This window comes from Panthera onca, chromosome D1 (genome assembly GCF_046562875.1).
Source record: "Panthera onca isolate mPanOnc1 chromosome D1, mPanOnc1 haplotype 2, whole genome shotgun sequence".
NCBI classification, from domain to species: domain Eukaryota; kingdom Metazoa; phylum Chordata; class Mammalia; order Carnivora; family Felidae; genus Panthera; species Panthera onca.
Genome location: NC_138348.1, coordinates 88,633,147 through 88,659,726, shown reverse-complemented (window position 1 = coordinate 88,659,726; position 26,580 = coordinate 88,633,147). Strand labels below are relative to the sequence as shown.

The 26,580-nt window shown below is 43.8% G+C and overlaps 1 protein-coding gene across 3 annotated transcripts in view; it reads right to left on the bottom strand.

Annotated features, from left to right (window-relative positions):
- The window catches only part of NFRKB (nuclear factor related to kappaB binding protein), a 39,593-nt gene that overhangs the window by 1,927 nt on the left and 11,086 nt on the right, over nt 1-26,580 (bottom strand). The window contains exons 5-25 of one of the 3 annotated variants that reach the window (XM_060605234.3): nt 23,557-23,684; nt 22,663-22,837; nt 21,977-22,114; nt 21,274-21,347; nt 20,409-20,493; nt 19,823-20,003; nt 19,434-19,542; nt 19,088-19,214; nt 18,773-18,838; nt 14,331-14,410; nt 13,963-14,009; nt 11,325-11,385; nt 10,732-10,906; nt 8,835-8,941; nt 8,347-8,470; nt 8,055-8,134; nt 7,699-7,919; nt 7,318-7,588; nt 6,488-6,697; nt 3,140-3,907; nt 228-334 (exon numbers count right to left, since the gene is read on the bottom strand). In XM_060605234.3, coding sequence (XP_060461217.3) covers nt 228-334; nt 3,140-3,907; nt 6,488-6,697; nt 7,318-7,588; nt 7,699-7,919; nt 8,055-8,134; nt 8,347-8,470; nt 8,835-8,941; nt 10,732-10,906; nt 11,325-11,385; nt 13,963-14,009; nt 14,331-14,410; nt 18,773-18,838; nt 19,088-19,214; nt 19,434-19,542; nt 19,823-20,003; nt 20,409-20,493; nt 21,274-21,347; nt 21,977-22,114; nt 22,663-22,837; nt 23,557-23,684 — 3,334 coding nt within the window. The remainder of the gene's footprint in view (nt 1-227; nt 335-3,139; nt 3,908-6,487; nt 6,698-7,317; nt 7,589-7,698; nt 7,920-8,054; nt 8,135-8,346; nt 8,471-8,834; nt 8,942-10,731; nt 10,907-11,324; nt 11,386-13,962; nt 14,010-14,330; nt 14,411-18,772; nt 18,839-19,087; nt 19,215-19,433; nt 19,543-19,822; nt 20,004-20,408; nt 20,494-21,273; nt 21,348-21,976; nt 22,115-22,662; nt 22,838-23,556; nt 23,685-26,580) is intronic. The other 2 variants (XM_060605235.3, XM_060605236.3) reach the window with 2 other exon arrangements.

The following is a 26,580-nucleotide window of genomic DNA, read 5'->3' as shown; positions in this document are numbered from 1 at the left end:
TTTCTCTCCTCACCCTACAAGGTAAGCTTGAAGATAGCACAGCTTTTTGTCTATTTTAATCGCTTCTCTGTGTCCCTGGCACCTGATACTAGGTGTTCAATAAATACTGTTGGTGAGCACAACAAAGGAGAAATACTCAAGAAGAGCCCCAGAAAAACTAGCTGCCTCTCCACTGTGTGGCAAGGAGCCACCTGGAAGCCCCACCCGCCCATCACTACAGCACTTACTTGGCTCCAAGGTTGCCTTTGATGATGGGGGCCGTGACCACACTTTTGCCCTTCATAGGCTGGCTAATAACAGAGAGAGGAACTGTGATCCGCGTAGGCAGCTTCCCCTAAAGAGAAAATGAAATCAGGTTTACAGGCTAGATAAGGAAACCCCCAAGTGTCACGTACAGGGCCATAGAACTGAGGAGTGAGCACTCAGATACTCTCTTTTCCTGTACACTGCAGGGTCCCGATATTTCTGAGGTGTGGGCCCAGGCTGCTCTCATAAAACTGCCAATAGGCTGTGGTTAAGAGCTCACATACTGTATTTAGGTAGTCTCTGATCTGTGTAGCAGCTCCTCGTTCACACTACCTACAAGAGCAACAACCATATAAAACTGCTGCCAGCAGGATAAATAGGTGCACTAAATCACTAAGGAAAGCGTGCGTTCACTTGAGCACAGTAAGAGTCTGAGGTCCTTCGAGGCCAGGCACCTCATCATCCATGTGCCTCCCGGTACCTGGCACACAGTACTGAAGGAAGTGTGATGAAGGACACAGGCACTCAGGAGTTAACAGAGTGCATAACTACTGCTTCACTGGGGCGCAGGCTCACTGGTAGGGAGCAGACAGCAGGGCACGCTAGATTAGCAACAGGTCACATTTTCCAGGTGCTTTCCGTCTCTCCCAGAGATAAGAGGTTAGTTAAGGGACATTAATAATAAACTCAACCAAGTGAAAAGTCCAACCCCAAAGCCAATAAGGTCTAAAAGGAACAAAACAGAAGGTGACCACGCCTAGTCTTTGGGATTTCAGGATGGCAAAGATGAGCTCACTGCATCACCTGTTTTTAGGCCACCTGCTTTTTAACCCCTGGTTGGTAATAAAATTTACATACAGTAAAATCTTTTGTGAATCTGATTTTAAAAACGGATTCAAGAGAAGTAGTTGCTAGGATACTAAGAAAAAGCATCGACATTTCCCTTGAGCAAGCTATTGCTAAAGAAGCCGGGCCCTCAGGTGCAAAACTGTGTCACAGCTCCCCATACCAATCTCCACAGTTTACTCACAATTTGTAGTGCATCAGAAAGCACTGAAAGATGCCAACAGAAAACAGAATACCTTGAGATGGTGCCTCCAGGTGGATTTCCTGGTGGTTTTCTTAAGAATGCCTCAGTTGTGTCAAAAGTTTCAGACCACCACAACACCAACTGGAATCACCCCTTGGTGAACTAGCCTAACTAGCTGACTAGATGGAGAAAAGAATCACTGCTCACTACTTCCCACCCCCTCACATGCTTTTCAGGTTCAGGTGCCCCTGGCTACTACCTTTCTGTGTGAGGAGTCAAGAGCAAAGTGGACCAAGTAAGCACTGTTTCCTTGCTTCCTTAATTTTTGTGATATGAGAACCTAAATAAATACTTCCTTTTAAGCCGCACTGTATTTCAGAGTTTGTTGGCTGGTTGGTTTTACTAATGTTCTTCCTCCACCGCTCTGGCTTTTATCCAAATTGCTGAGGTTTTATTATACAGCCTGCTTAGGAAACGTAAAACTGTGTTTTATGCTGTCCGTATTCACCCCACTGTACAGAACAGGGCTCCTTATCCAGAAACTAAAGAGTAGAAATACACATGCACCCAGAAACAAACCTATGTTGATATGGGAATTTGCTTTATGATAAATGTAGTATTTCAAGTTAGCAGGTAAGGAATAAACCAGTCAATGATGTTGGAACAAAGTAAGAAATACAAAATGAGATATCTAAGACATGCCATTCACAAAATATATTTCAAATGGATTATCGATGACACCTTTTCTAAAACCCTGAAAATGTTGTGAAAATGAAGGCTGGTGTCTTTATAACCCTGGAGTAAGAATGGCACAAGATGCAAAACCTAAGAGCCATAGCAGAAAATATTGATAGATCTAATCAGATAAAATACCTGTAGAGCAGGCTCCACATGCAAGGTTAAAAAATAACAGGCTGGAAGAAAACATTTTCTATATGTGACAAGAATTAACATCCAGAAGATATACAGAACCACCCAAACATGAAAAGCTGAATACCCCAGAAGAAAAGTGGCAAAGATTTACTCTGCACTGAGAGCACATGCCAATCTCCATATGAATGGATGCCCAACTCCACTAAAGATCAGGAAAACGAAACAGAAAAAGAACTCTTTTCACCAGTAAGATGGGTACTTAAGTTAAAAAAACAAAAAAGAAAGAAAAAAACAAGATATCCAGCATTTGTTAGGATATGGGGGAAACAGGAGAGCTGCTGATGGAAGTGGAAGGTGGTAGGGCCTTTTTGGTTGCACAACTAGAGTTATCACAACCTTCAGTATGTATACCTGAGCCATTCTACCTCCGCTCCAGAAATACTTTCATGTGTTTCTTCATGGCAGCACTGCTCTTAAACAGTAAAAAAGTATTCTTTAACAGATGAAAGGGTAAAGCACATGCCTTCTGTGGATTATCAGGTATCATTAAAAAGAATGCCATCAATATCCGTGTAGGATCTAGAACAATCCCCAAAACATATTTTTAAATAAATAAGGCAATCCACAGGACAGTATACAGATGAAGCTCACAGGAATTTTTGTTTAAACTGAATGTGTACACACTGTACGAAAATGCTCGGGAAAAGGACCAGAAGGATAAATGCCAAAATACTAGTAATTAGTCCTCATGAAGGAAGAAGTAGAGAGCGGTGAAAGAAATTTTATTTTTTACTCTATGTACTTCTGTACTATTTTAATCACTTATGTACACACTACTTCAGAAATTTGTTTCAAAATCAAACAAAAGAGCCTAGTAGGAAATAAGCCTGTGTGGGTCAAATGAAGTGACAGAGACAGGGTCTACTTTCCATTCCTCAAAAGACAAGTTCCCCAAGCAGAAGGGCTATTCTTCCCCACTATGTTACTCACAGCCTGGGACGTGGAAACAACTGTGGTGCTGACAGGGACCTGCCGCACAGCAGAGGCTCCTGCCCCGATGCTGATGGGGGTGCTTGCAGCCCCAGAGGCCACGGCCACAGTCTTGGACACGGCAGCATTCATACTGGGCAAGGACACCGCCGAAGTATGGACAGTTCCAGACCCACTGGCCACTGAGGACCCTTGCTTGGCATGGGTCGCAACTGTGATGGTCTGGCCTGCTTTGGGGGGCATCACGCCCAGGCCCTGCACGATGCGGATTGTGGCAGCTGGTTTTGCTTCTGAAGAAGCCACTGTGTTTTTCCCCTTCTGGTCTGCCACACTCACACCAAGTGCCGGCATCAAGCGAAAAGCTGAACTGGAGGCTTCTGTTGGCTTGAGGTCAGGAGTCACTTTAACCACGGTGGTACCTGTTGGAGTGGACGAAGGGGCACTGGCCGAACTGGCCTTGGCAGGGCTATCCGTCGCGTGGACTGGATTTGAAGTGACGTGTAAGGTGGCAGAAATGCCTTTGCCCGCAGTGCCGCTTCCCGTCCCAAAGAGGTCCTGGGTCAGTTTCACTGTGGTAACCTGGGACTTGGCCAACGTGGCCATCATGTCCGGAGTGATTCGCAGAACCGTCTGGCCTTTGGCATCTGTGGTGATGGAAGAGGGTGGCAGACGCAATACGTCCTTACCCTGGATACGGAAGTTAGTGGCTGTGAGTGGAATGCTGCTGCCTGCCTGGGGCTTCACACCAAGCTGCCCAGTGATTGCCACCTGGATAGGGAAGAGACAGCACTGACAAGGGGATTCCCAGCGCTCAAATGGTTATGAGTATGATCACACAAACCTCCATTTCGTGGGTACGTGTCTTTCACGTTTTTCTAATCTTTTGTTTTGAAAACTGGTAAACATTCACAAAAGTAGAAAACAGTGTAACAAATCCATGTACTACCACCCAGCTTCAAAGTTATCACTTTGCCAATCTTGTTTTATCTATCCTTCCCCACTTTTGGGGGGGGGGGGGTGGGGAGGTGCTGGACAGAGGAGTTGGAATATTTTAAAGTAGGCCAATAGATAGCATTTTGCCGATCAATACTTCTTTACATATTTCCAACACAGAAAAGAACTTTTTAAATTAAAAAAATAATAGTAATCACCTACACATTGGACCAGATGGACTTAACAGAGATCATGGAATATTCCATCCAAAAACAGAAGAATACACATCTTTTTTTAAGTGCACGTGAAACATTTTCCAAGACAGATCACACGTCAGGCCACACTCACACAAAAAAGTCCCACACTCACACAAAAAAGTCCCACCTATTATTACCCAATAATGACCTACAAGTATTATCTAATAATATACATTTGTATATCCCCAACTGTTTCAAAAATGTCTTTTATTTGTAGTTGTGCTGATCTTCAATTTTGAGAGGAGTATGGCACAGTGATCAAGCATGGGCTTTGGAGCTGCACCAATGCCTGTGGAAGGCCATGTGTAACACATGTACTCCTCTAGCCTCAGGGACTGCCTGCTGCATGAGCAATTTCCTCCTCTCTACTGACTGCTGCCATCAGAATGCAAATGTGCTTTAACATTTCCCAACGTACACAGAAGCAGATCCTCATTTACTCCACATTCCCACCAGCCCCCATTCTCTGCTCTCTTTGAAAGTGCAATTGCTTAAAAACTGCGTCCATTCCCTGTCTCTACTTCCTCATCTTACATTCTCTTTTGAATCCATTCCCAAACCACCACCAATCCGCTGGGCCCAGTCAAGTGCACTCATTACCCATAACCAATGAGTGATCAATTTTTAGCTTCATGTCATTCACACCTTCGTATACCCGATATAGGTGCTGACTTCAACACTTTTCTCTCAGTCTGTATTCCAGTCTCTGCACCCCAGTGTTTTCTTCTATCTCAGTAAATGATATCACAATCTACCCAATCACTCAAGCCCAAAGCTGTGGGGCACACTCAACTCCCTTCTTTCAACAGACCCCATAATCTGCCCACCGGAGAAGAATCACACTGGCTCTACCGTCAACCCCATATCCGGAATCCCACTGCCTCTCCTACCTCCAAAGACAATGCACACAAGCCAGCACCAGCGACCACCTCCACCCTGGTTTCCCTGCTTCTGCTCCTGTCCCTTGAATTCCGTCCTACGCGGCAGCCAAGGGGTTCTGTAAATGTACACTAGATCAAGTCGCTCTGGCTCACAATCTTTCAATGGCTCCCCATCACATTTAAGAGAAAATCAAAGTCCAACAAGACTTAACCACAGCTAACCTCTCAAGCAGCCCCCCCTTCTAACACTTTGACACTTGCCCACTAAGCTACACGCTTGATGGCTTTCCTGTTGTTCTTCAAGCATATTACTAACTCGTGGCACTTTCACTTACTACTCCTATGCCTAGAATGCTTTGTCCCCAGATAATCAAAATACAGCACACTAATATCATTCTTCCCCTCAGACCTTCATAGATCACCTTAGCTCAAATGGCACCCCTGTCACTCTGTAGTCCTACCCCTGGCTACTGATGTTCATAGCTCTTCTATACCTGTCCCTGAAGTGGTTTTTGTCCCCTAGCCCCAGGAGAAGATAAGCCCACAAAGCAGGGATTCAGTCTATGTCATACACCACCACATCCACAACACTCTGGACAGAGCCTGGCACAAAAGAGCACTCAGTAAGTATTTAATGAAAAAAATGACAATACTTTACCATTATATGGTTCTGTTTCTTCATCTATAAAACGAGAATAACAAAAGCACCTACCCCGTGGCGTTATGAGGATTAAATTATTTAATATCTATAAAATATTCAGCACAGTACAGGCACATGATAAGCACACCTATCATTGCTATTTTACCTAAAAATTCTGTGTCGTTGTTTTTACAGATTTTATTTTTAAGTAATCTCTGTACCCAATGTGGGGCTCAAACTCACATGCCTGAGATCAAGCCGCCCACTGCCTAACCATTCTTTGAAGTTCAATTATCATCTGTGCATGTTCATAGCCAGGAAAATAGAAATGTATCCTACTATTATTAAAGGTAAACAGAAAGGCCAACAAAGTGTATAATGTCACACCACAAGATATTCGCTAAGTAAATTCGTGGGAAGTCTACTCCAAATCAAGAAGCTCAACTACTACATGCTGAATTTTTTGGAAAGAAACGGGAAATCTTCAGCATCTATGAAGCCTGTACTGCCGTTGGTGGGAACTCACCACTGAAATACCCATGAACTAAAGATCAAAGGCTACAAATCATTAAGATCTCTGACCATCCTCTGCTTTGGGAAAAAGGATTTGGATCCACCCAGAGAGATTTCCACTGACCTGCTTGATAATGTTCTGTCCTGTGACATTCTGAATGACAGCAGCTGTGGAAGCACTCGGAGCGGAGCTCCCGGGAGAACTGGTGGCTGGCTTGCTCACGGGGCTGGCTGTGGCAGGGAGACTTGTCATCGTGAGCCCTGTCCCAGGTCCAGGCCGCTGCACAGTGGCCGCCGCAGTCTGAGCTTTGACTGGCACGGTGGCCATTACTGTCTGGTTCAAGCGTGAGGTAGAGAGCTCAATTAGATACTGAGACGCAGCCTGGCACAGCGAGCCACTTCTGGCATGTGCCACTGCCCAGGAAGTGCTCCCCCGAGACTACTTCTGCTCTATCGGTGCTTAAGGCTCACTATACTCTAAAATGCACATTGTAAAGTTCTTGTATCTGTGTGGAGCACCTTAATTTTCAGAAAGCTTTCACATTTAACATCCTGTTGTATTCCTACATACGGAGAACAAATATTATACCCTTTTATAGCAAAGGAAACTGAGGCAGGAAGTAAGACTCTTCTCTAAAATTACCCAACTATTAGCGGTATGGCTAAGATGAGAGGCACAATGGAAAGGGCCTGAGATTTAGAGTCACATTCCACCTCCATCCACCAGGATTCTGATGTTACAATCCTGGGTAAATCACTAAACTTCTCAAAAGTTCTGACTCCCAACATGTAAAATACAATGACTTAAAAACGCTTAGCCAGCTTTGAACAACAAATGAGTCGCTGTGTTAAACAGCAGCAGCAGCAATAATCTAACGCTCCTTGGTCCTTACCCACTCTGCCAACTGGACCCATCAGACCACCTTGAGGTCCAGCTCTGCCATCCCCGTTTACCTGTGGCACAACTTTGGTCTGAGTAGCAGTGGCTGGAACGCGCATCTGTGGTCCTGCTGGCATCTGTGGCAGTGTCTGAGTCGGCCCTGCTGACTGCTGAGTAGCAGCAGGAAGGCCAGGCTGGGCCACCACCCGCACCTGGGGCAGTCCAGCCGAGCCAGAGTGGCTCACCACACGGGCGGCTGCCTGAGAATTTGGTGGAGTCTGGCTGGAAGCCGGGGAGAGCATTGTTCCTAGCTGTGGCATTGTGGGTGAAGACACCAGAAGAACACTACGAGAAAATGGGGGCAAGGGGGATGATTAAAAAATAAAGCAAGTTAAGCCATACACACAAAAGATCTCTGGAGGGAGAAAGCTGGAGAAAACAGTGAAAGAGCTTACCCTGAGCTAGATTTCGCTGGCTCTGAGACAGAAGTAGGGCCACTTTTGTTCACCGAGGACACAGGAGGAGGGGAGATCGGAGTGGCAGGCAGAGCCGGAGTGGTGGGGGTCACAGGTGTGACTGGAGTGGGAGGCATGCTGGAGTCACTGAGGCTCATCTGGCTCTGCTCAGAAGGGCCACTGCTGAGGACTTTCAATGAACTCTCCTTGCTACCGGACTTCTACAAGCAGAAGGCAGATAGTTTAGCCAAAGTCACCAAAGGATGGCATGGTTCCTGATGCAGGGAATTCAGGGAAGGCCTGGCTGCCACCATCCCTGACACCGCTAAGGCAGCTGCTCTCAGGAGGTCACTTACCACCTTGGATGGAGGCTTGGGTTTTTGCTGAAGGGCTTTTCTGGCTTTAGCTGCAGCTGCTTGTGCTTGGTGAATCCGCTCTGCAAACAAAGGTGGTTAAGTTTCAGCAACAGTTTAACCTCAGCACAGTAAGGAGCGTGGTTTCATTAAGAGCCAAGGCCTCACTGGTGGCCTCGCCAACGGGCTAAGTCTTGACTCTATATTCCTATCCTGCCTGAACGTCATCGCAAAGCAGAATGGAATTGGGGCAATAACTCAGAAGCATCCCTCATCTAGTCAGAGCCTCACACACCAAATTCCTCCTCGCTCCGGTCCCGATGGAGGTAGATCCACAGCTTTCGCCCAATGTCGTATTTCACACATGGGTCTTTTTCATAATGCAGCCGATCCAGGGCTCCACTCACTACTGTGTTCACCTGAGAAGCAGAACAAAGTGGAAAAGGGACCAGTCAGACTCAGACACCAGGGAAAAACCACCGGGTGTGAGTCGCAGATCCTATCTCAGTCTGGTGGCAATACTACCAATGGCAAGATTCCTGGGAGACTGCGCTGTCCCCTGAAGGAGACAGTGACCTAAGAAGCTGCAGTAGAAGCAGAAGTAAAGGGCAGAGGGAAATCTGTGTTCCACAGACTGCAAGGGTCATAGGTCATCACTGTTCACATTTCTCAGGATCTCCTCCTTTCCTCTTTTTCATTCAGTTTTAAGAAATCATTATGTTGTATATTGTAGGTTTTCTTAAATCCATTTTGGAACAAAACATTGTCTCTTTTCCATCCTACCTGAGTGCTGGTGACATCTGGTGCCAGAAACTGGGAGTCCTTGAGCAGCTCACAAATCTCGGCCCTGGTACCTTCCCCATTAGGCAGCCGGGCCGCAGCATCTCGAACTGAGGACATCAGAAAATGGAAAGTCGAAGAGTCAAGCAGGGCTGCCACTGAGGAGCATTGTCCCTCTACCTGCTCTTGTATGGAGAAGCTCACTGAGGTGTCTCTGCCTTAGTCAGACTCAGCACTAGGTGGACACTGCCCTCTGGAGACAGTTTCCTACACTTCAGACACCCTGAGCCAAAACTGAGGCCTGTGAACTCGGGTGAGGAAAAAAGTTATATATCTGACTAAAATTTAGCATTTCCTTCAATTATGAGCAACAGTAACAAACTTTATATTGGCGGTAGTGTGATATTGCGACAGAAATCAGGTATTTTCGTATCACACACGTCACAGCTACTGTAGACAACTCACGATACCATTTCCACTCATCGCTATTCGGAAATTATAGGAGCTAAGTGACCTGCTACTAAAGGCTGTCATTTAATAACATAAAAAACACATATATTTCTGCACCATAAATTTAAGATTTTGATAAATATTTTAACAGGGCTGGTTTCTTTTAGAACTCTTAAGTATTTTATTCATTTAAAGACAAAATCCTGGGGGCACCTGAGTGGCTCAGTCGGTTGAACGTCCAACTTCAGCTCCGGTCATGATCTCACAGCTCATGAGTTCAAGCCCTGCATGAGGCTTTGTGTTGACAGCTCAGGGCCTGGAGCCTGCTTCGGATTCTGTGTCTCCCTCTCTCTCTGCCCCTTCCCCACCTGCACTCACTCTCTCAAAAATAAACAAAAAAAAAAAAAAAAAAAAAAAAAAAGACAAAATCCTGGGGTACCTGGCTGGCTCAGTCAGTAGAACATGCAACTGTTGATCTTGGGGTTGTGAGTTTGAGTCCCATGTTGGGTATATAGATTAAAAATAAAATCTTTAAAAAAAAATAAAAAATATAAATAAATAACAATAAATAAGGACAAAATCCTGAGACAGAGTCTGCAGGATTCACCAGACTGCCAAAGAGCTTCATGGCACAAAAAAAGGTTAAACGTCTTATCTTTAAAAGAATCCGTCTAGGGGCGCCTGGGTGGCTCAGTCAGTTGAGCATCCGACTTCGGCTCAGGTCATGATCTCGTGGTCTGTGAGTTAGAGCCCCGCATCAGGCTCTGTGCTGACAGCTCAGAGCCTGGAGCCGTTTCAGATTTTGTGTCTCCCTCTCTCTCTACCCCTCCCCCGCTCATGCTCTGTCTCTCTCTCTCGCTCTGTCAAAAATAAATAAACATAAAAAAAAATTTTTTAAAGAATCCGTCTAGGGGCACCTGGGTGGCTCAGTCGGTTAAGTGTCTGACTCTTGATCTTGCTTCAGATCATGATCTCACGGTTAGTGAGATCAAGCCCCGAGTCGGACTCTAAGCTGACAATGCGGAGCCTGCTTAGGATTCTCTCTCCCTCTCTCTGCCCCTTCCCCACGCATGTGCTCTCTCAAAGAACTAGTAAACTTAATATATATATATATATATATATATATATATATATATATATATATGGAAAAATAAATCTCCTCTGCTAAATATCCATTCAAAAACAATAAAAAATAAAATGAAAGAATCAGCCTGGAGGTAGCAAATTCCACATTTACGCTAGTTGGCTGGTCTGTAAAAAATTCCTGAATGAAAGTAAACGTGAGCCCAAGACATCAGGGAAGAAACTGATTCCTGGCATTAATCTCTGGGGGTAGAATCCCCCTTCATGTCCCAAACTCCAAGGCCTCGTAAAACTACATTTGACCCTCAAAGCCCTTCCAGGGATTGGGAGAGACAGCTGATGACAGAAAGAAATAGATGGCACATACCAAGAGACAGGATGGTAACGTAGGCAGGACGGTCAGAGCGCAGCAGGGAGTGCTCCCGAGCCTTGTTGAGCGAGGTCTCCTTGTCAAAAACACCTTTCACAGGCCCCACTACAGACTCAAAGCCATGCATGCGAAAGGTGAATGCCTTATGGGGCTGGCTGTATCTGTAACGCTCCTAACAAGAGAAAAGGAACAAGGCACCTAAGTCAGAATTAGTGGGGTTCTTTCTAACACTCTCAAACAGTAGGAGATCAACCTGGAGAGACTAACGGGAACAGGCTATTCCACTAGGAATACTGAGCCAACCAGAGTGGAATTAGGTGGTCTCCAAAGCCACAGTCATTACCAAAGGGACTGAGAGATAAATGTAAATTTATTTTGCTATCTGGAAGAAAAACCCATCAAAACATTTCTTACTCCCTTTCCTCACACCATTTCCACCCCCCAGCAAACAATCTCAACCAACAGAATGTCTAAGGTTAAGGGTATGAATTCCCTCTAAGAATTTGGACTCCAAGAAAATCGGGCTCAGAGATTTCTCAGCATGGCCACACAGATGCAGAGATTTTCACTGGGTTCTAGGTATTTCTTACCTGTTCCTGAAAAACTCGTTTCTCCTCCCCCGTGCTGGGCCGCACCACATAGTCAGTTCTTCTGGAACATAAAGAATTTTGTATCCATCACCCCTTCTCCAGCACCCAGAACCATTCCTTTGCACCATGAAAAAAATGTCCCTTCATTAGTACTCTGTTCCCACAAAGGTCAAAAGTTGACTTTCCAGATCCTACCAAGTAACTCCTGTATTTCCAAAAGTTACTTGAGTTTTAGAAATCCAGAAAAGTACTAGGTAGTGAGACTGACGTTTTTACCTGTTTTCAGTACTGCTGCTAAGCCCCATGTAATGACAACAAAAAAATTCAGCCTTAGAGGAACAAAAGACTTCAAATTTGTAATATGACATGGTGGTTTTTCTGCTTCCAAGAGACAGTGAGTTCTATACCCCTGTTACATAAACAGTTCTGTCACATTCAGGCTGGCCCTCCATGCTGGCATTCAGGAATCTAAAGAACCGAACCACAGCATCAAAGCAATATAATACTTAGAAATAAATTCAACCAAGGAGGTGAAAGATGTGTACACTAAAAACTGTAAGACTCTGATTAAAGAAACTGAAGAAAACACAAATAAATGAAAAGATAGTCTATGTTCATGGACTGGAAATATAATGTTAAAATGTCCATACAACCCAAAATCACCTATAGATTCAACGTAATCAAAATACCAATGCCATTTTTCACAGAAACAGAAAAAAAATCCTAAAATTTATATGCAACCACAAAGAACCTCGAATAGTCAATGCAATCCTGAGAAAGAACAACAAAGTGGGAAGCATCACATATGAAGACTTCAAGCTTTATTACAAAGTTATAATAGTCAAAATAGTACACTGTTGGCATAAAAACAGACACATAAGCCAATGGAACAGAATCAAAAGACCAGAAATAAACCATTTTGTGTATGGTCAAACCACTGGCTCCATATTTGACAATGGAGCCAAGAACACTCAATGGGGAAAAGACAGTCTCTTCAATAAATAGTATTGGGAAAACTGGATATCCACATGGGAAAGAATGAATTTGGACCCCATCTTATACCACTCACAAAAATCAACTCAAAATGGATTAAAGACTTAACTATAACACCTGAAATTGTACAACTCCTAGATGAAAACATATGAAAGAGGTTCTTGGACACTGATCTTGGCAATACTTTTCTGGACATGACATCAAAATCATAAGCAACAAAAGCAAAAATCAACAAGTGATACTACATCACATAAAATCTTCTGCACAGCAAAGAAAACAAAATGAAAAAGCAAATGGGAGGAAATATTTGCAAATCTACATGTATCAAAACCACAATGAGAGATCAACTCACACATGTTAGAATAGTTATTACCAAAAAGATAAAAAAACAACAAATGTTAGCAAGAGTATAGAGAAAAGAGAACTGCTGTGTACTGCTGGTAGGAATGTTAAACTGCTTCAGCTGCTACAGAAAGCATATGGAGATTCCTTAAAAAATTAGAACTATCATATGATCCAACAACCCCACTTCTGGGTGCACTTCCAAAGGAAATGAAATCTTGAAAAGATATGTGCACCCTTATTTACAGCATTATGTACAAGAGCCACAACACAGAAACAACCGAACTGCCTACCAGTCAATGAACATATATATTCCTTAAGACACCATATGATTCAACCATAAAAAAGGAAATCTTGCCGTTTGCAACAATATGGATGGCCCTTGAGGGCATTATGCTAAGTGAAATAAGTCAGTCAGAGAAGACAAATACTGTACAATCTCACATATGTGGAATCTAAAAAAAGCCGCACTGACAAAAATAGAGAGTAGAATGGTAGTTATCAAGGGCTGGAGGATGGGGGAAATGAGTAGAGGCAGGTCAAAGGGTACAAACTTCCAGTTAGAAAACGAGTAAGTTCTGGGGATCGAATGCACAGCATGATGACTACAGTTACCAATACTGGTTCACATACTAAGAAGAGAGATCTTACATGTTCTCACCACAAAAAAAAAGAATGGATAATTATGTGAGATAATAAATGCAACTATTATGGTAATCATTTCATAATATATGCATGCATCAAATCAATTATGTTGTACATCTCAAACTTAAACAATATTATATGTCAACTGTATCTCAATGAGGCTGGGGGTAACAAAAGGGACCACACCAGATTGGAAACAGTCACATGACATGATGTAATATAAAGAGCTCAGGATTAGAGGTCAAGAGGCTTAAATTCTAGTCCTGTCACTAACCTTCAGGAAGTCACTTAAACTCATGACTCAATTTCTTCATAGGTAAAATGAGAAAGACAGACTAGATGAATCCTTCTCAAATGGGAACTGAAGGAGAATTTGGGGAAAAGAGTAAGCCCTCCTACAAGATAGATTACATCCACCTCGAAGACTCCACTATGCAGTCCTCCCCCAATTCAGAATCCTCTGCTCAGAAAGCCACTCTTACTGATGGGAATGTGCTGCCCTTCTCAGGTATGTTAAGGCAGGTAAGAATCAGTGGACTCCTAGGATCTTTAAAGTCCACTATGGCTCTAACATGCTAAGAAATGTCAGCAAAACCACGGCAGTACCTTAAACTATAATTTCATGGAAAACCACCCACCATTAAAGTATTATACTCACACCCGAGGAACAGGTGTTGTGGCATCTGAGCTGTCTTCATTTTCTTGCTGGAGAAAAGGAAAACATGAACAGGTAAATGGACTAAAGAATTCTGGCTAATTTAAGGGCTCTGGAAACCCAGTAAGAAAGATCTGGTATTCCTTTTTTAATTTTTTATTTATTTTGAGAGACAGTGAGAACACATGCGTGCACTAGTAGGGAAGGGGTAGAGAGAGGGAGAGAGAGAATATCCCAAGCAGGCTCCTGCTTGAGATGGGGCTTGCTCCCACAAACTGTGAGATCATGACCTGAGCTGAAATCAATAGCCAGTTGCTTAAATGACTGAGCCACCAAGGCGCCCCAGATCTGGTATTTCTTTAATACCTTACCTTACAGAAAGCCTGGTCTTTGGTTTCTAGCCATAGTTGAAAGAGTGCAGCTAATTCCTTTTCATTATCTTGGGACTGGCCTATCAGAAAAACAAAAAGGCAAAATAATAATAAAACAATCTAAAGTGTTACTCAGAATCCCACTTTTTCCTATGCCAGAGAGAAAACCCATCAGGACCTGTGCACATACTATCGCCTGGACCACCACTTCCGGATGTTCCCTAGGTAAATCACTCATTCCCTAGGGATTTGCTGAGTAACCACTGTGTGCCAGGCACTGCATGGGCTAGGGTTATTCCATGAACTCAGTCTCTGTTCTCATGGAGTTTACAGTCAAGTGACACAAGAATACATATTAATAAAACCTCAAAGTGGTAGGTGTCACAAAGGATATTATGGAAGCTTACCCTAGAAAAGTTACCTTATCATGGTGGGGGGCAGGGGTCAGAAAAGGCTTCTTCTCATTAGTGGGTCACCAGAGACATTTTGGCAACTGGCACAGCAGCAAGAAGGCCCCCAGGCAAGAGAAAAGCTTGAACCCCTTGACCTTCCTTAGAGAGACGAGCACTCACGACAGCTTGTGGGAAGAATACAGCACCCAGGGCCCTACCCTTCTCAGAGGCAGCTGAGATGACACTTCTGAGGACTCTTACATGCTTTCACTAGACAATGTGCGGTACCGCCATCCCCAGAATGTGCTGAACTTCCTTATCCTGGGAAGATTCCTCGTACTCTGCTCTGTCCTCTAGAAATGCTTCTTCATAATCAGTTTCCCTATAGCCTTAATCCTGTTCCCGCATCGCTCCCTCCACATCCTTGCCTGGTGTGAAGTCGGCCTCTCCCGAGTCCTTCAACCTTCGGGTGTGCCAGCTGCCTATCCTCTCACAGCCACGCCCTTCAGAGTGGAGCTCCTCCTTCCATCCCATCACTGATGCCAAACTATTTCCCCCCAGCTCTTCTGGAAAATCAAAATAAAACAAACGCCTGGTACCTAAGGATCTTAGCATCCACCTGTTCCACCCTGTCCCCTGCTCCTCTCAGCTGCTTACCTAGTCATTCCTCACGGGGAGCTCTGGCTCACCTGGCTCACCAGTCTACTCCCTGCCACACTGTGCAACTGGCACATCCATACAGATGGTACAGCCAATATCCAAACCCCTTGGTTCTGTCCTCATGACCTCCTCCCTCCACTCCACCCCAGCCACTCACTCCCACAATCACAACTGGATGTAGTCATTAGCTAAAACTGCCACATCCTCAACATGACTAATCCAGTGCCCCTCAACCCTGGCTACATACACACAGGAATCACCTGGGAACTTTTAAAAATACTAAGGCTCAGGTCCCACACAAGTCTATGGGTCAGACCTAGGGCATCAGTGTTTTTAAAAAGTTCCAAGCGCTTGCCGGACACAGCCAGAGCTGACAGCCTTTACGCTAATTCACACCTTCTGCTCCCAGACCACAGTCATCCAGAACCCTTGCTTACTTCCCTTCTCCCACCAAAACAGCACTGTGACTCAACAGGGCTTCCAGTCCATTGACACCTGCACTTCTCCAAGCCCCCTTCTGTCACATTTCCCTCCCTACTGGGTTCCATCCGTGTCCATCACTTCAGTGGCAATCTTACCAATACAGTAATACCTGCTAACCACTGCTCCTGTATCTACATCATTCCAATCCCACAAAACTCACAATCTCAACTGTCCACATTCTCCATGCTTCATCTCAGAGAGCTGAGGGCTGCCAAAGAAAAAACACACAAAAGGGCAAAAAAATACCACTAAAAATGCCCAATGAGCAGCCTCAACGGACCCTCAATGCTGTCTGGCAATCTAACATAACCTCTGATCAAGCTAGCTTCCCATAACCACAGCAACTATGTCCCCATTCTCTCAACCTCCCCTTCTTACTCATGACAACCTCACCTCTCTCACCTCCTACTTTACACAGAAAAGCCATCAAATCCAACTCCCTCAACGTTCCCACAATACAACCGTCAGCCTACTGCTGGGTGTCCACTGTTTCTGCCTACAATAAGAAATGTGCTGCCATTTCTGCCATCCAAGGCCAATCCCTCCCCATCTTCACAGGGATTTTTATGGTGAATTCTCCCTTCTCTCCTGTATTTTCAGCTTCTTTCTCTCCACTGTACTCTTCCTATCAACACCTGGACTCTCTTAGACTTTCTCTCCTTTAAAAAAAAAAAAAAATGCCTCCTTTGGCCACAAGTCTCCCTAACTTTCGTCCCCTCCACTGCTAAAACTCTAGAAAGAGATGTTTAGATTCACGGTCTCTTTAACCAGACATGCACAGGTAAAGGTTTAACTGGCTACAGGAAAGGAGGCCCTGACTGGTAGCACCTGCAGATCTACAAGAGTGCATTATGGTCAGCAAACTGGCCGCCAGTTTTATCTGGTCCATGAACTTAAAATCCTTATTATCTGGTCCTAGACAGTCTGCCACCCTGGGCATAAGTACTCCTCCAGGCTGACTTCAAGCCACCAGCCCTACAGAGCCAGACAGAGCTGCAGTCAACTATCATAGGTCACCTTCAGCTCCCCACTGTCCTTGATACCCATCATCCTGACAAAGAATCATTTTTACAAGAAATTCACCATTTCTTCTATGTCCACAGATCCGTGGGCTTTATCTTACTGAAACTTTTAGGACCAATCAAAACTAATTACCACTTCCCACTTCCTGACTCTGTCCTCCTCTGGTTTCCAAGATTCAACTATCTCATGGTTTCCCCCCAAGTCTATAGTCACTTCTCCATAGGCACTTCTGCTCAGCCTGCTCTGCCTTGGAACTTCTCAATGCTTAGTCCAAGGCCCTCTTTTCTCCTCACTTCACACTTCCTCCCTATGCCTTGGCTTCAATTCCTGCAGACATACCAACAACTCTCTGCCTTAACTCTCCCATCTGGATTCTAAATCCACACACCCCACTGCTTACTCAACATCAATACTTAAAATACCTCAAAGGCAGCTCACACTCAGCATGTCCAAAACTAAACTCAAGATCTTCACCCTCACCTGAGGCAAGACGTCCTCCACGGCTGCCTACCTCAGTGAATGACATCTTCACCACTAGACACAAATCTAGCAGGAAATGATGCCTGACGGCACTCTCCATTCACTCCCCACAGCCAGTCATAACCAAGTCCTGTGGCTTTTACCACCTAGAACTTTCTCAAATTGGTCCATTCTCCCTCTTCAGGTCCAGACTATCATGCTCTCTATGTGGGCTCGTGCAATCTTTTCGAATTGAATCTTCCCTAGCGCCACAAAACCATACTGCTTCCTCCATATGGAATGTTCTTCCCCTCAGCCTGCCTAGCTCCTTCTTAGTCATCATTACTGTCTCTGCTGAAATGTTCTTTCCTCAGGAAGGTCCTCCCAACTCTGCAGAATATACCAACACCTCAACATAAACTTCCATCCTTTCTGGTACTTTCCCCTTCCAGAATGTATATATTTATTATTTCATCTGAATGAACATTCATTATATACTCCAGCACCTAACATAATACCTGACACCTAAAAGCTAAATACACATTGTAAGAAATAAATGGATCTACTGAGTTCACAACCTTCTCTCCATCTCTTTCTTCACAGACCACTCAAGAGGGTAAAGAGAAAGGTCTGTGAATTTCAGCAGAAAATCAACACAGAATTTTCCTCTTACCAGGGTCATAACTGTCACCAAGTTACTTCAGGTGCATGATACTACAACTTAGTAAGGGGGACTTTGTAGATTTAAAACAAAAATAAGAATCCCAATCCTTGGAAATAGTTTATTCAGGGCTAACCAACATCTTTTTTTGTTTTTCAATGTTTATTTTTGACAGAGACAGACAGAATACGAGCAGGGGAGAGGCAGACAGAGAGGGAGACACAAAAACTGAAACAGGCTCCAGGCTCTGAGCTGTCAGCACAGAGCCTGACACGGATCTTGAACCCACGAACCGTGAGGTCATGACCTGAGCCGAAGTCAGACACTTAACCGACTGTGCCACCCAGGCGCCCCAACAGTTGTCCAACATCTTACTGCACATTATCCTCAACAGCAAAGCCCATTGTTAGGAAAGAAAAACAGTATACTATTACACATTAATCTAAAACCATAGGTACAATTAATTCAAATGTGGATGCTACTGTAAATACCCCTGCAGATTTAAATTCACAAGTATCAGGATGCACTGTAATAGAAGGGCTGTCCCACCCCACCTGGGGTAAGCCAAAATCCAATACAGCAGTAAAACTTAGTGTGAGATACTAAAGAGGTCATGAAGGATTTTTTTACTGAGCAAAACAGGCTTAATATTGCTGTTTTCAAGATTCTACTAGACTGTATTGACTGGAAGACAAAAGAGGCTGAGCAGAGGAAGTGAGAGAATGAAAACCTACTGCTATGGATAGGCAGTATGAATTACTTACCAAGCAATTTCCACTGCTGGGTTTTCTCTTTGAATTCAACAAACGGAGAGAAACTGGAAGGTACAGCTGCAAGAAATGAATCACATGAACAAGAACACAGGTCAGACAGAGCACTAAACTCAGAATAATTACCATCCCTGACCTCTGAGATAACTTTTGAATGTATGATAGTGTATCAGGACAGCAGAGACCCCCCAAGGTACAGCATTATGCAAAGCCATAATGGATTGAACCAGGAAGCCTACAGTTTACCAGGAGAATGAAATAAACAAAGAGGGAAAAAAATACTTGACTCTAAAGAAAGAAGTACCTTACCACGACTTTCTCCAGCAAGATACTGCAGGGCTGGTAACACCAACTCTGCCCAGTTGGGGGCCGCAGAGAACCAGCTATTGAGGGAGCTGGCTGGAGAGGACTGCCAATCCAAAACCCGTTCCTCCAGCTAAGGGAAAGTAAAGGCAGAACTCAGTTACAGTTCTACTCTACACCAGCAATTCCAGAGATGTGCCAGAACAAGCCAGAGTATGTTTGCAAGTCACAAAGCAAGTTAACTGCAGAGCTTTGGGAGGAACCCAGAATTATTCTTCTCTAGCTTGAGACCGTTAAAGTTTTCCACAATTCAAAAACTCTGACGTACACCTGATTTTTCCAAAACTCTTACCATAGGAAGGCTAGCCTGCCCCTCCAGCAACAAGATCTCTAATAGCAAAGAGAAGAAACTGGAAGATATTTCATTGATTCCAAGGCAAGGCTTGAGATCTTCAAGAGGCCTAACAAAGGAAAAAATATGTAAGAACAACCAAAAAGATGAAGACAACATCCCCAGATGGCTTAGGCCCTCTAAACCTAACAGTCATAGAAAAGTTCAGTAAGGGACCACACTATACAAATTCCCTAGCAGGTCCCCTGGGACTCAGGTCTTTTGTGGGGGGTGTGTGTGTGTGTGTGTTTACACAGATTCAACATATACCAGCTCATTCCACATGAGCACTAGGTACACTCCCCGGGTTAACCTTTCACCCTTGAGCAGGTTATGTGTTGTTCACTTACTCCTCCTTGATAGCAGGTATAGCCAGCGGAGAAGGGGCCTGTGAGAGAGGTGGGATCCCGTCAGCACTGCTTAAGGGTTCAGCCAAATCCTCTGCCTCTGATTTGATCAGTTTTATTTTCTTCTTCTTCTTCTCCTCTTTTTCCTTAACCTTTTTTTTAAGGACAGCCAAGTCATATAGGGCTGGGAAGAAAAGGCAACAAAAATCAGAGAACTGCATTTTGTACATCAGGAAGGGAGGGGTGTTATCTGCATGTTATTTTCCCAACACCCACCAGTAGAAGAAAGAAAAGTCTTAGTACTAAGACATTTAGTTGTTTTTGTTTTGTTTTTTAACCAAACCTAGTGAGAGATTTTACAGGTTATAAAGGTTTACAGGTTAATTTTAGCACCTATTAAAGAGACAAAGATCTACTGTACTGATTTTATATTCATTTCCACCTATAAATCCACAAGATGCAATGATAAAAACAAAGGTTATCAGCAAGAAGGAAAGCTGTAGTTTCATTTATTTTTGCCACATGTAAGTAGTCTACATAACGTAACACCACAGTCAGATAATGACTACCTACAGAGGATATCAATTACCTGCTAGAGAGCCCTTCCTGCCAGCATTTACTCGAGTCATGATGTCATTGAGAGTCAGGTCCCCTGTCAAAAGGTCCGGATGATCCTGGATGTGATATTCAGAGATTTGTTATAGAGGCCCAAATAAGGAGCTAAAACTGCCAATGATTTTGCCAATTTACCTAACAGATACAATCAGATGTTGGGCGCACTTGAGGAAATCATGCTGAATCAAAAAATGTATGGAGATTAAAACTACTGCCCTGCGTAAGGGGCACAGGAGAACTCAGTTCCAACCTTTCTACTACATAGCATCTAGTTTATAAAGCTCTTTTGCATTCCTTATGTTATGTGCTCTTCAAACAGTCGTGTTAAGTATCACTGTACTTTACAGTCTGAGAATGGGGTTCAGAGAAGTTAAGGGATTTGCTGACTTCCAGGGTGTGACACTTCCCATCTCACCTTAGATGGTCTGCCTTTTCTTCCTCCCCTCAAGCCAGATGGACTGGCTTGATTGCCCTGGCATTACCCTGATTCGGTCAAAGTGAAGGAACAGAAAGAGTAAAAAGTGAGAAGAGCACAGGATTTGACCCCTGACTTCCTAGCCAAAGGGGCAACGACAAGCTCCTTAACCTCTCTGAACACAGGTAAAACGGACATAACGATCCATGTACCAGTCTTGCTGTAAAGATGAAATCAGACGCTATGTTAGGCATCTGTCTTCCTCCTATCTTTGCTGTTAACTAGCCTCTACTGTTGCTCCTGTCCCCCAACAGTGACAGAAAAGGAAGCATAAATAATGATATTGTCACTACCTTCATCTTTCAATAGCCAATCCAAAAACATTAGACTGAAAACCTCTAACAACCACCCCACCCAATCTTACTGGTTGATGTTTCCGCTTCTCATGGTGCTTCTTTAACATTATCTTCAGGTCACTGTCCCCCAGTTCTATTTTATCTGAGAGAAAACGAACCAAACCACATGGACTAGGTCATTCACTAACATGATGCTCAAATTCAAATCTTTCTGGCCACTTGTGATACTCAAATATAACATGTTTCTCCGTGTTTCCCTCCTGAGTCCTGTGTACTACAAGCCCAAACAATCTTGAAACAGTCACAGGATCAACTCTTCAGCTTTTCACTACCTCAATCAAAAACAACGACCTCAGTTACTTAGCTGCTCCAAAACACACCAAAAATTAACATTCTTCTTTGATTCCTACCCCAATTAAAAATTCCTCTCTCATTTCACAGACATTCTAAGGAACTGCTATAGCTCTGGTTACCCCTCTTGTTCTATTACTGAACTGCTCCTAAGTACTATTTTAAGAATCTACTTTCTTTAGTTGAAAATACCAGCTGATCAGAAACTAAGGAGAAGTTTCCAAACAAAGGAAGAAAGGAAGGCCTACCTAACTTGTAAAAAAGTGGAACTGTACAAAAACTTCTCTCAATCTCCTACTTCTAAAGAGCACTGCTTCAATTCCCTGGCAGGTAAGAATCTAGTGCCCACCTCTATCTAAGGGAGTTCTCAGATCTACATCCTGATCTCCCAAAACATCCACAGCATCACTCAGTTCTCACCTGCAGTTTTCATATCCGTGGTTGAAAGCGTGGGCACCACCCTCAGGGGCACCGCAGGGCTAGGAGAACGCGCTGGAGAGCTCGGAAGCCATGAGCTGAGATCTTCAAAAGAAAATTTTTCTTGTAAATCCAACGTGGCTGTGGACTCCAATAGGGGAGATTGGGTAAGTGGCCATTTGGGTTCAACAAGGCTAAGCCAACAACATGGAGGCCAGGGTTCCACCATTCCTTTCTGACCCTTCTCCAGACGAACTGGAGCACACTTAGGTCATTTAAACGGCTCTTCCAGGAAGAGAGACTTCAACAGAGTGATGGGGTCGCATTGCAGCAGGCCAACAGTCACTACTACTCTCCTGTAAGGGGAAAAGCAGTTCTCTCAAGTGGCACAATAGGACCAGACAGGCCTACTGTGGAGAGCCCTGCTGTGCAGGGATTCATCTCATCTAAGCTCAAATGCCACTTAAGTATCAATGCTAAAAAAGGTATGCACTCACACCCCATCTACCAGGAACATCTCGGTGCCCAAAGACTAAGCGGTTCTGAGCCCCATTTTCCACCCCACCAAAGACAGACAACTGAGATGGCTTCCTTGCTGGGGAGATAAATGGCTACCACTGGCTCCAACTGAACAAGTTGCTGGTGTAGATCCACCACCCCAGGTACTCCAAATGCCCCCAGACACTCACCCTCTTCATCAGAGGACAGGTCTGTGTCACCACACTCCTCCTTCACTTCCCTCAAGACCTTCAAGTAGCGCTGCTGGGTCCGCCACTCCCGCTCCTCAGGAGTGCGGGATGGTGAAGGGCGCTTCTGGCGGAAGGGAAGGGCCGGGCCACTCCGTCGGGCCATCTCCAGCAGGTCCTAGGAAGCAATCAGATGGGGATACATGTCATCATCCAAAGCTTGTTCTGGTGCATTCCCTGGAGACTACATCTTCTTCAAGAGAAGGCATTGTTTAACAAGCTCAAGTCCCTCCCTTCAGATCACAGAGATGCACATAAGAGAGTATGTCCAAATAAAAAGGGCCTCTACTGATTACTATGTTGCAAAGTATCTTAAATCTGAGGGGTGAACTGCTCCTTCAAGAATGAACACTTTTATACCCGTCACCCAACTATTTCCATATCGAATCTTAAGGACCACTTAGAACCGTAACAACTTTGCCTCAAAGATTACCAGACTTACCAGATCCCAAGGCCATGAGGCCTGATGCACTATTAATCCATCAGGGTATCTGGAGGCCTGTGTGCTCTCATATAGCAACTGCAGAGCAACCTGCTTCTTTTTAATAATCCAAGATGGATCTCAAAGTCATTTGTTTACCTTGGTAAATACTGAAGCTCTGATATTTCATCAATTTTAAGAGGTACTTTCCCATATTTTCACATCTCTGAAATCAGGCTACATCTTAAAATTAGTTAGAAAGAATGATATAGCCTAACTGTTTCATGGCTTAACTGGCAGCATTTTCCTCTTAGTGCTTGCTACCTTTTGTATTTGGTACCTGAACCAACCGTTGAAGTAATGAGATCTGTGCGTTCACTGTCCACATCTGGTATCTAGTTCCCAGCATTACTTACATTCCGGGAAGCCAGGATCTGCTTCAGCAGCCTATGGAAATACTGCTGCTGGGAGGTGAGGTATCGCTTGTACTGGGACTTGAAGCACAGCTGCCGGTACTTAACCACCTCGGGGTTAAAGTGTCCATCTTAAAAGAACAGAAGTACAACTACATATATCTAGATATATACCTAGATATCTATACCTATATACACACACACACACACACACATATATATATATACATACACGTATATGTATATATATATATACATATGTGTATATATATATATATATATATACGTGTATGTATATATATATATATATATATATATATATATATATATACACATATACATGTATACATAGATGTACTGACAGGTCAACAAATATTTAATGCATGCTTAAAGTGTGGTAAACTCTGTACCAAACTAGAATATAGTACAGGGGGAAAGAAAACAATCTATGTCAATGTGGGGTCTACAGTCCAATAAGAGACAGAAAATAAACAGGGGTGCCTGGGTGGCTCAGTCAGTTGAGTGTCTGACTCTGATTTCCGCTCAGGTCAGGATCCCAGGGTTGTAGGATCAAGCCCCGCATCCAGCTCCATGCTGAGCGTGGAGCCTGCTTAAGATTCTTTCTCTCTCCCTCTGCCCCCTCCACCACTTGCATGCTCTCTAAAATAAAAAAAAAAAAAAAAAAAAAGAAGAAGAATAAAAAAGAAAAAAAGAAATAGTCAACTCTTGTAAGTACTATAGGAAATTAACGTGAAAAAATTGTAGAGAGTAAGGAGTTGTTTCAGGAAAGGGATCTCTAAAGAATGAGACATAAAATGAAGTCTGATTAAAGCAACTGTGGCAAAATGTTAACTGACTGGTAAAAGTTATACAAACGTTTTAAAAAGTTTCATTAAGAGGAAAATAAATTGGAATTTACAAATGAGAAGTAAAAATGGTGAAGAGGCGAGAGGAACAGCCTGTGCTAAGGGAGGACCTGAAGCAAGAACTTGGCATGTCCCCAAACCTAAGGAAATGTCTGCATGACTAACACAGAGTGGGCTGTAGCTGGTGGGGGGGGGGGGGGGGCGTGCGATGCCTGAGGAAGCTGGGTGGAGATCCAACCACACTGAAACTTGCAGGTCACAGATGGAGCTGGATTTTATCCTAAGTGGAACACAAATAATTTGAAGAGGTTAAAGCAGAATGACATGGAGGGAGGAAGAAGGAAAACTACTGCAAGGGTCCAGGTGAGATGATGGCGGCTTCCCTCCACACTTAGAATAAAAGCCAAGGTCCAAAGATGGCCTGGCAGGCCTTCACGATCTATCCTGGGCTACTTCTGGCCTCATCTTCACCAGTCTCCCATTTCCTCCCTCTACCCCAGCCCCAATGGCCTCCATGCTGTTTCTTGAACAGGCCACGTATCTTTCTCAAGGCCTTTGTACTTGAAGTTCCCTCTACCTGCAATGCTTCCTACTAACACCTAATATTTTCACAGCTTGCTCCTCCTACCCTCGCTAAGCCTGTTCTGCTGTCATCTCATCAGAGAAGGCCTGGCCAGCCACCAGTTCTAACACAGCTCCTTCCCATCACTCTAGTCCCATTACCCTCCTCTTTCTTTGAAGTACTTAATGCCAGTAAGTATTTGCTTGTTCACCATCTATTTTTCCTTCTCAGAATGTAAGGCCATTACACCTCCACAGCATTGAACAATGTCTGGCACGTACGGAAGTAGAGAGACTTGAGATATATATCTGAGAGAGGGATTAGACCTGCTGATAGTTCTGATGCTGGGGCAGGACCAGGGCAATGGGAAGGTCAACTGAACATGGTACCCTGTCATTGAACCTGAGCATCTGAAATCACTGCCTGAAATAAACAGGTCAAGGAGAGGTCCACTGTGGACGTATTAGACTTGAGCAGATGGGCCGTGATGAGAACTGAGAGGGCAAGATTCAGAAGCTAAATCTTAGAAAAGATAAAATGAGGGATCAAATTACACAGTGTTTTTCTCTTTTTCCCCCCAACCACCCTAATACTATCAAAGGTAAGTAATAATAACAAATGCTTAGAGCAGACCTGACAACCACCACTATGTAAGGACCTTGCATATATTAACTCACTCGATCCTCATAATAACCCCATAAAAAAGGCACTACTAAATCCTCATTTTACAGATGAAGAAACTGAGGCACAGAGAAGTTAAATAATTTGCCCAAGTTCACACAGCCAATAAAAGGGGAATCAGGTTTCAACCCAGGTAGCCTAGCTCCAGAGCCCAGGCTCTTACCCACCTTGCTATGCTGCCTGCTGTAGGGAAATAGGAAGTGTGACCTTCAAGAAACAAGCCCAGAGTTCAATGCTATTGATGCTATTTGATATATAAAAATTAGACTAATATCTTTTTTGCCTCTGTATTTCTTTAAAATTCTATTCCTTCAGTTTTTAGTTTCCCCCACTTTTTGAAAGCTTGGGTGGCTCAGTTGGTTAAGCATCTGAATCTTTTTTGGCTCAAGTCATGATCAAGTCTGTGATATCAAGCCCCATGTTGGGCTCCGCACTGACAGCACAGAGCCAATTTGGAATTCTCTCTCTCCCTCTCTCAATGCCCCTCCCCTGCTCGTGCACTCGCTCTAAGAACAAATAAACTTAAAAAAAATACTATACGTCTGTTAAAAATATTTTGTATGAAGTAAATACAACTGAAATTATTAATAATTATGGTAAATTAAAATCTTATTAAAATTAACTTAACTACCTTTATAATTCTTAATATGTCTACTGGAAATTTTTAATTTGAACACACGGCCCATGTAATATTTCCATTGACCAGCGCTGGTCTAGATAACAGGGAGAAAAGGAGTAGTACCAGATGAAGTTGGATAAGTGGGCCGAGGCCAGGTCACAAAGAGCCTTGAAGGCACTGAATTTTACTTCAAGTGAAGGCAACTGCTAAATATTCTGCAAAGCGAGTTTTAAGAAGCTCACTCTGGGAGCTGTGTGGAGACAGCTGCTAAAGCAGCCCAGACAACAGTCATCAGTGAA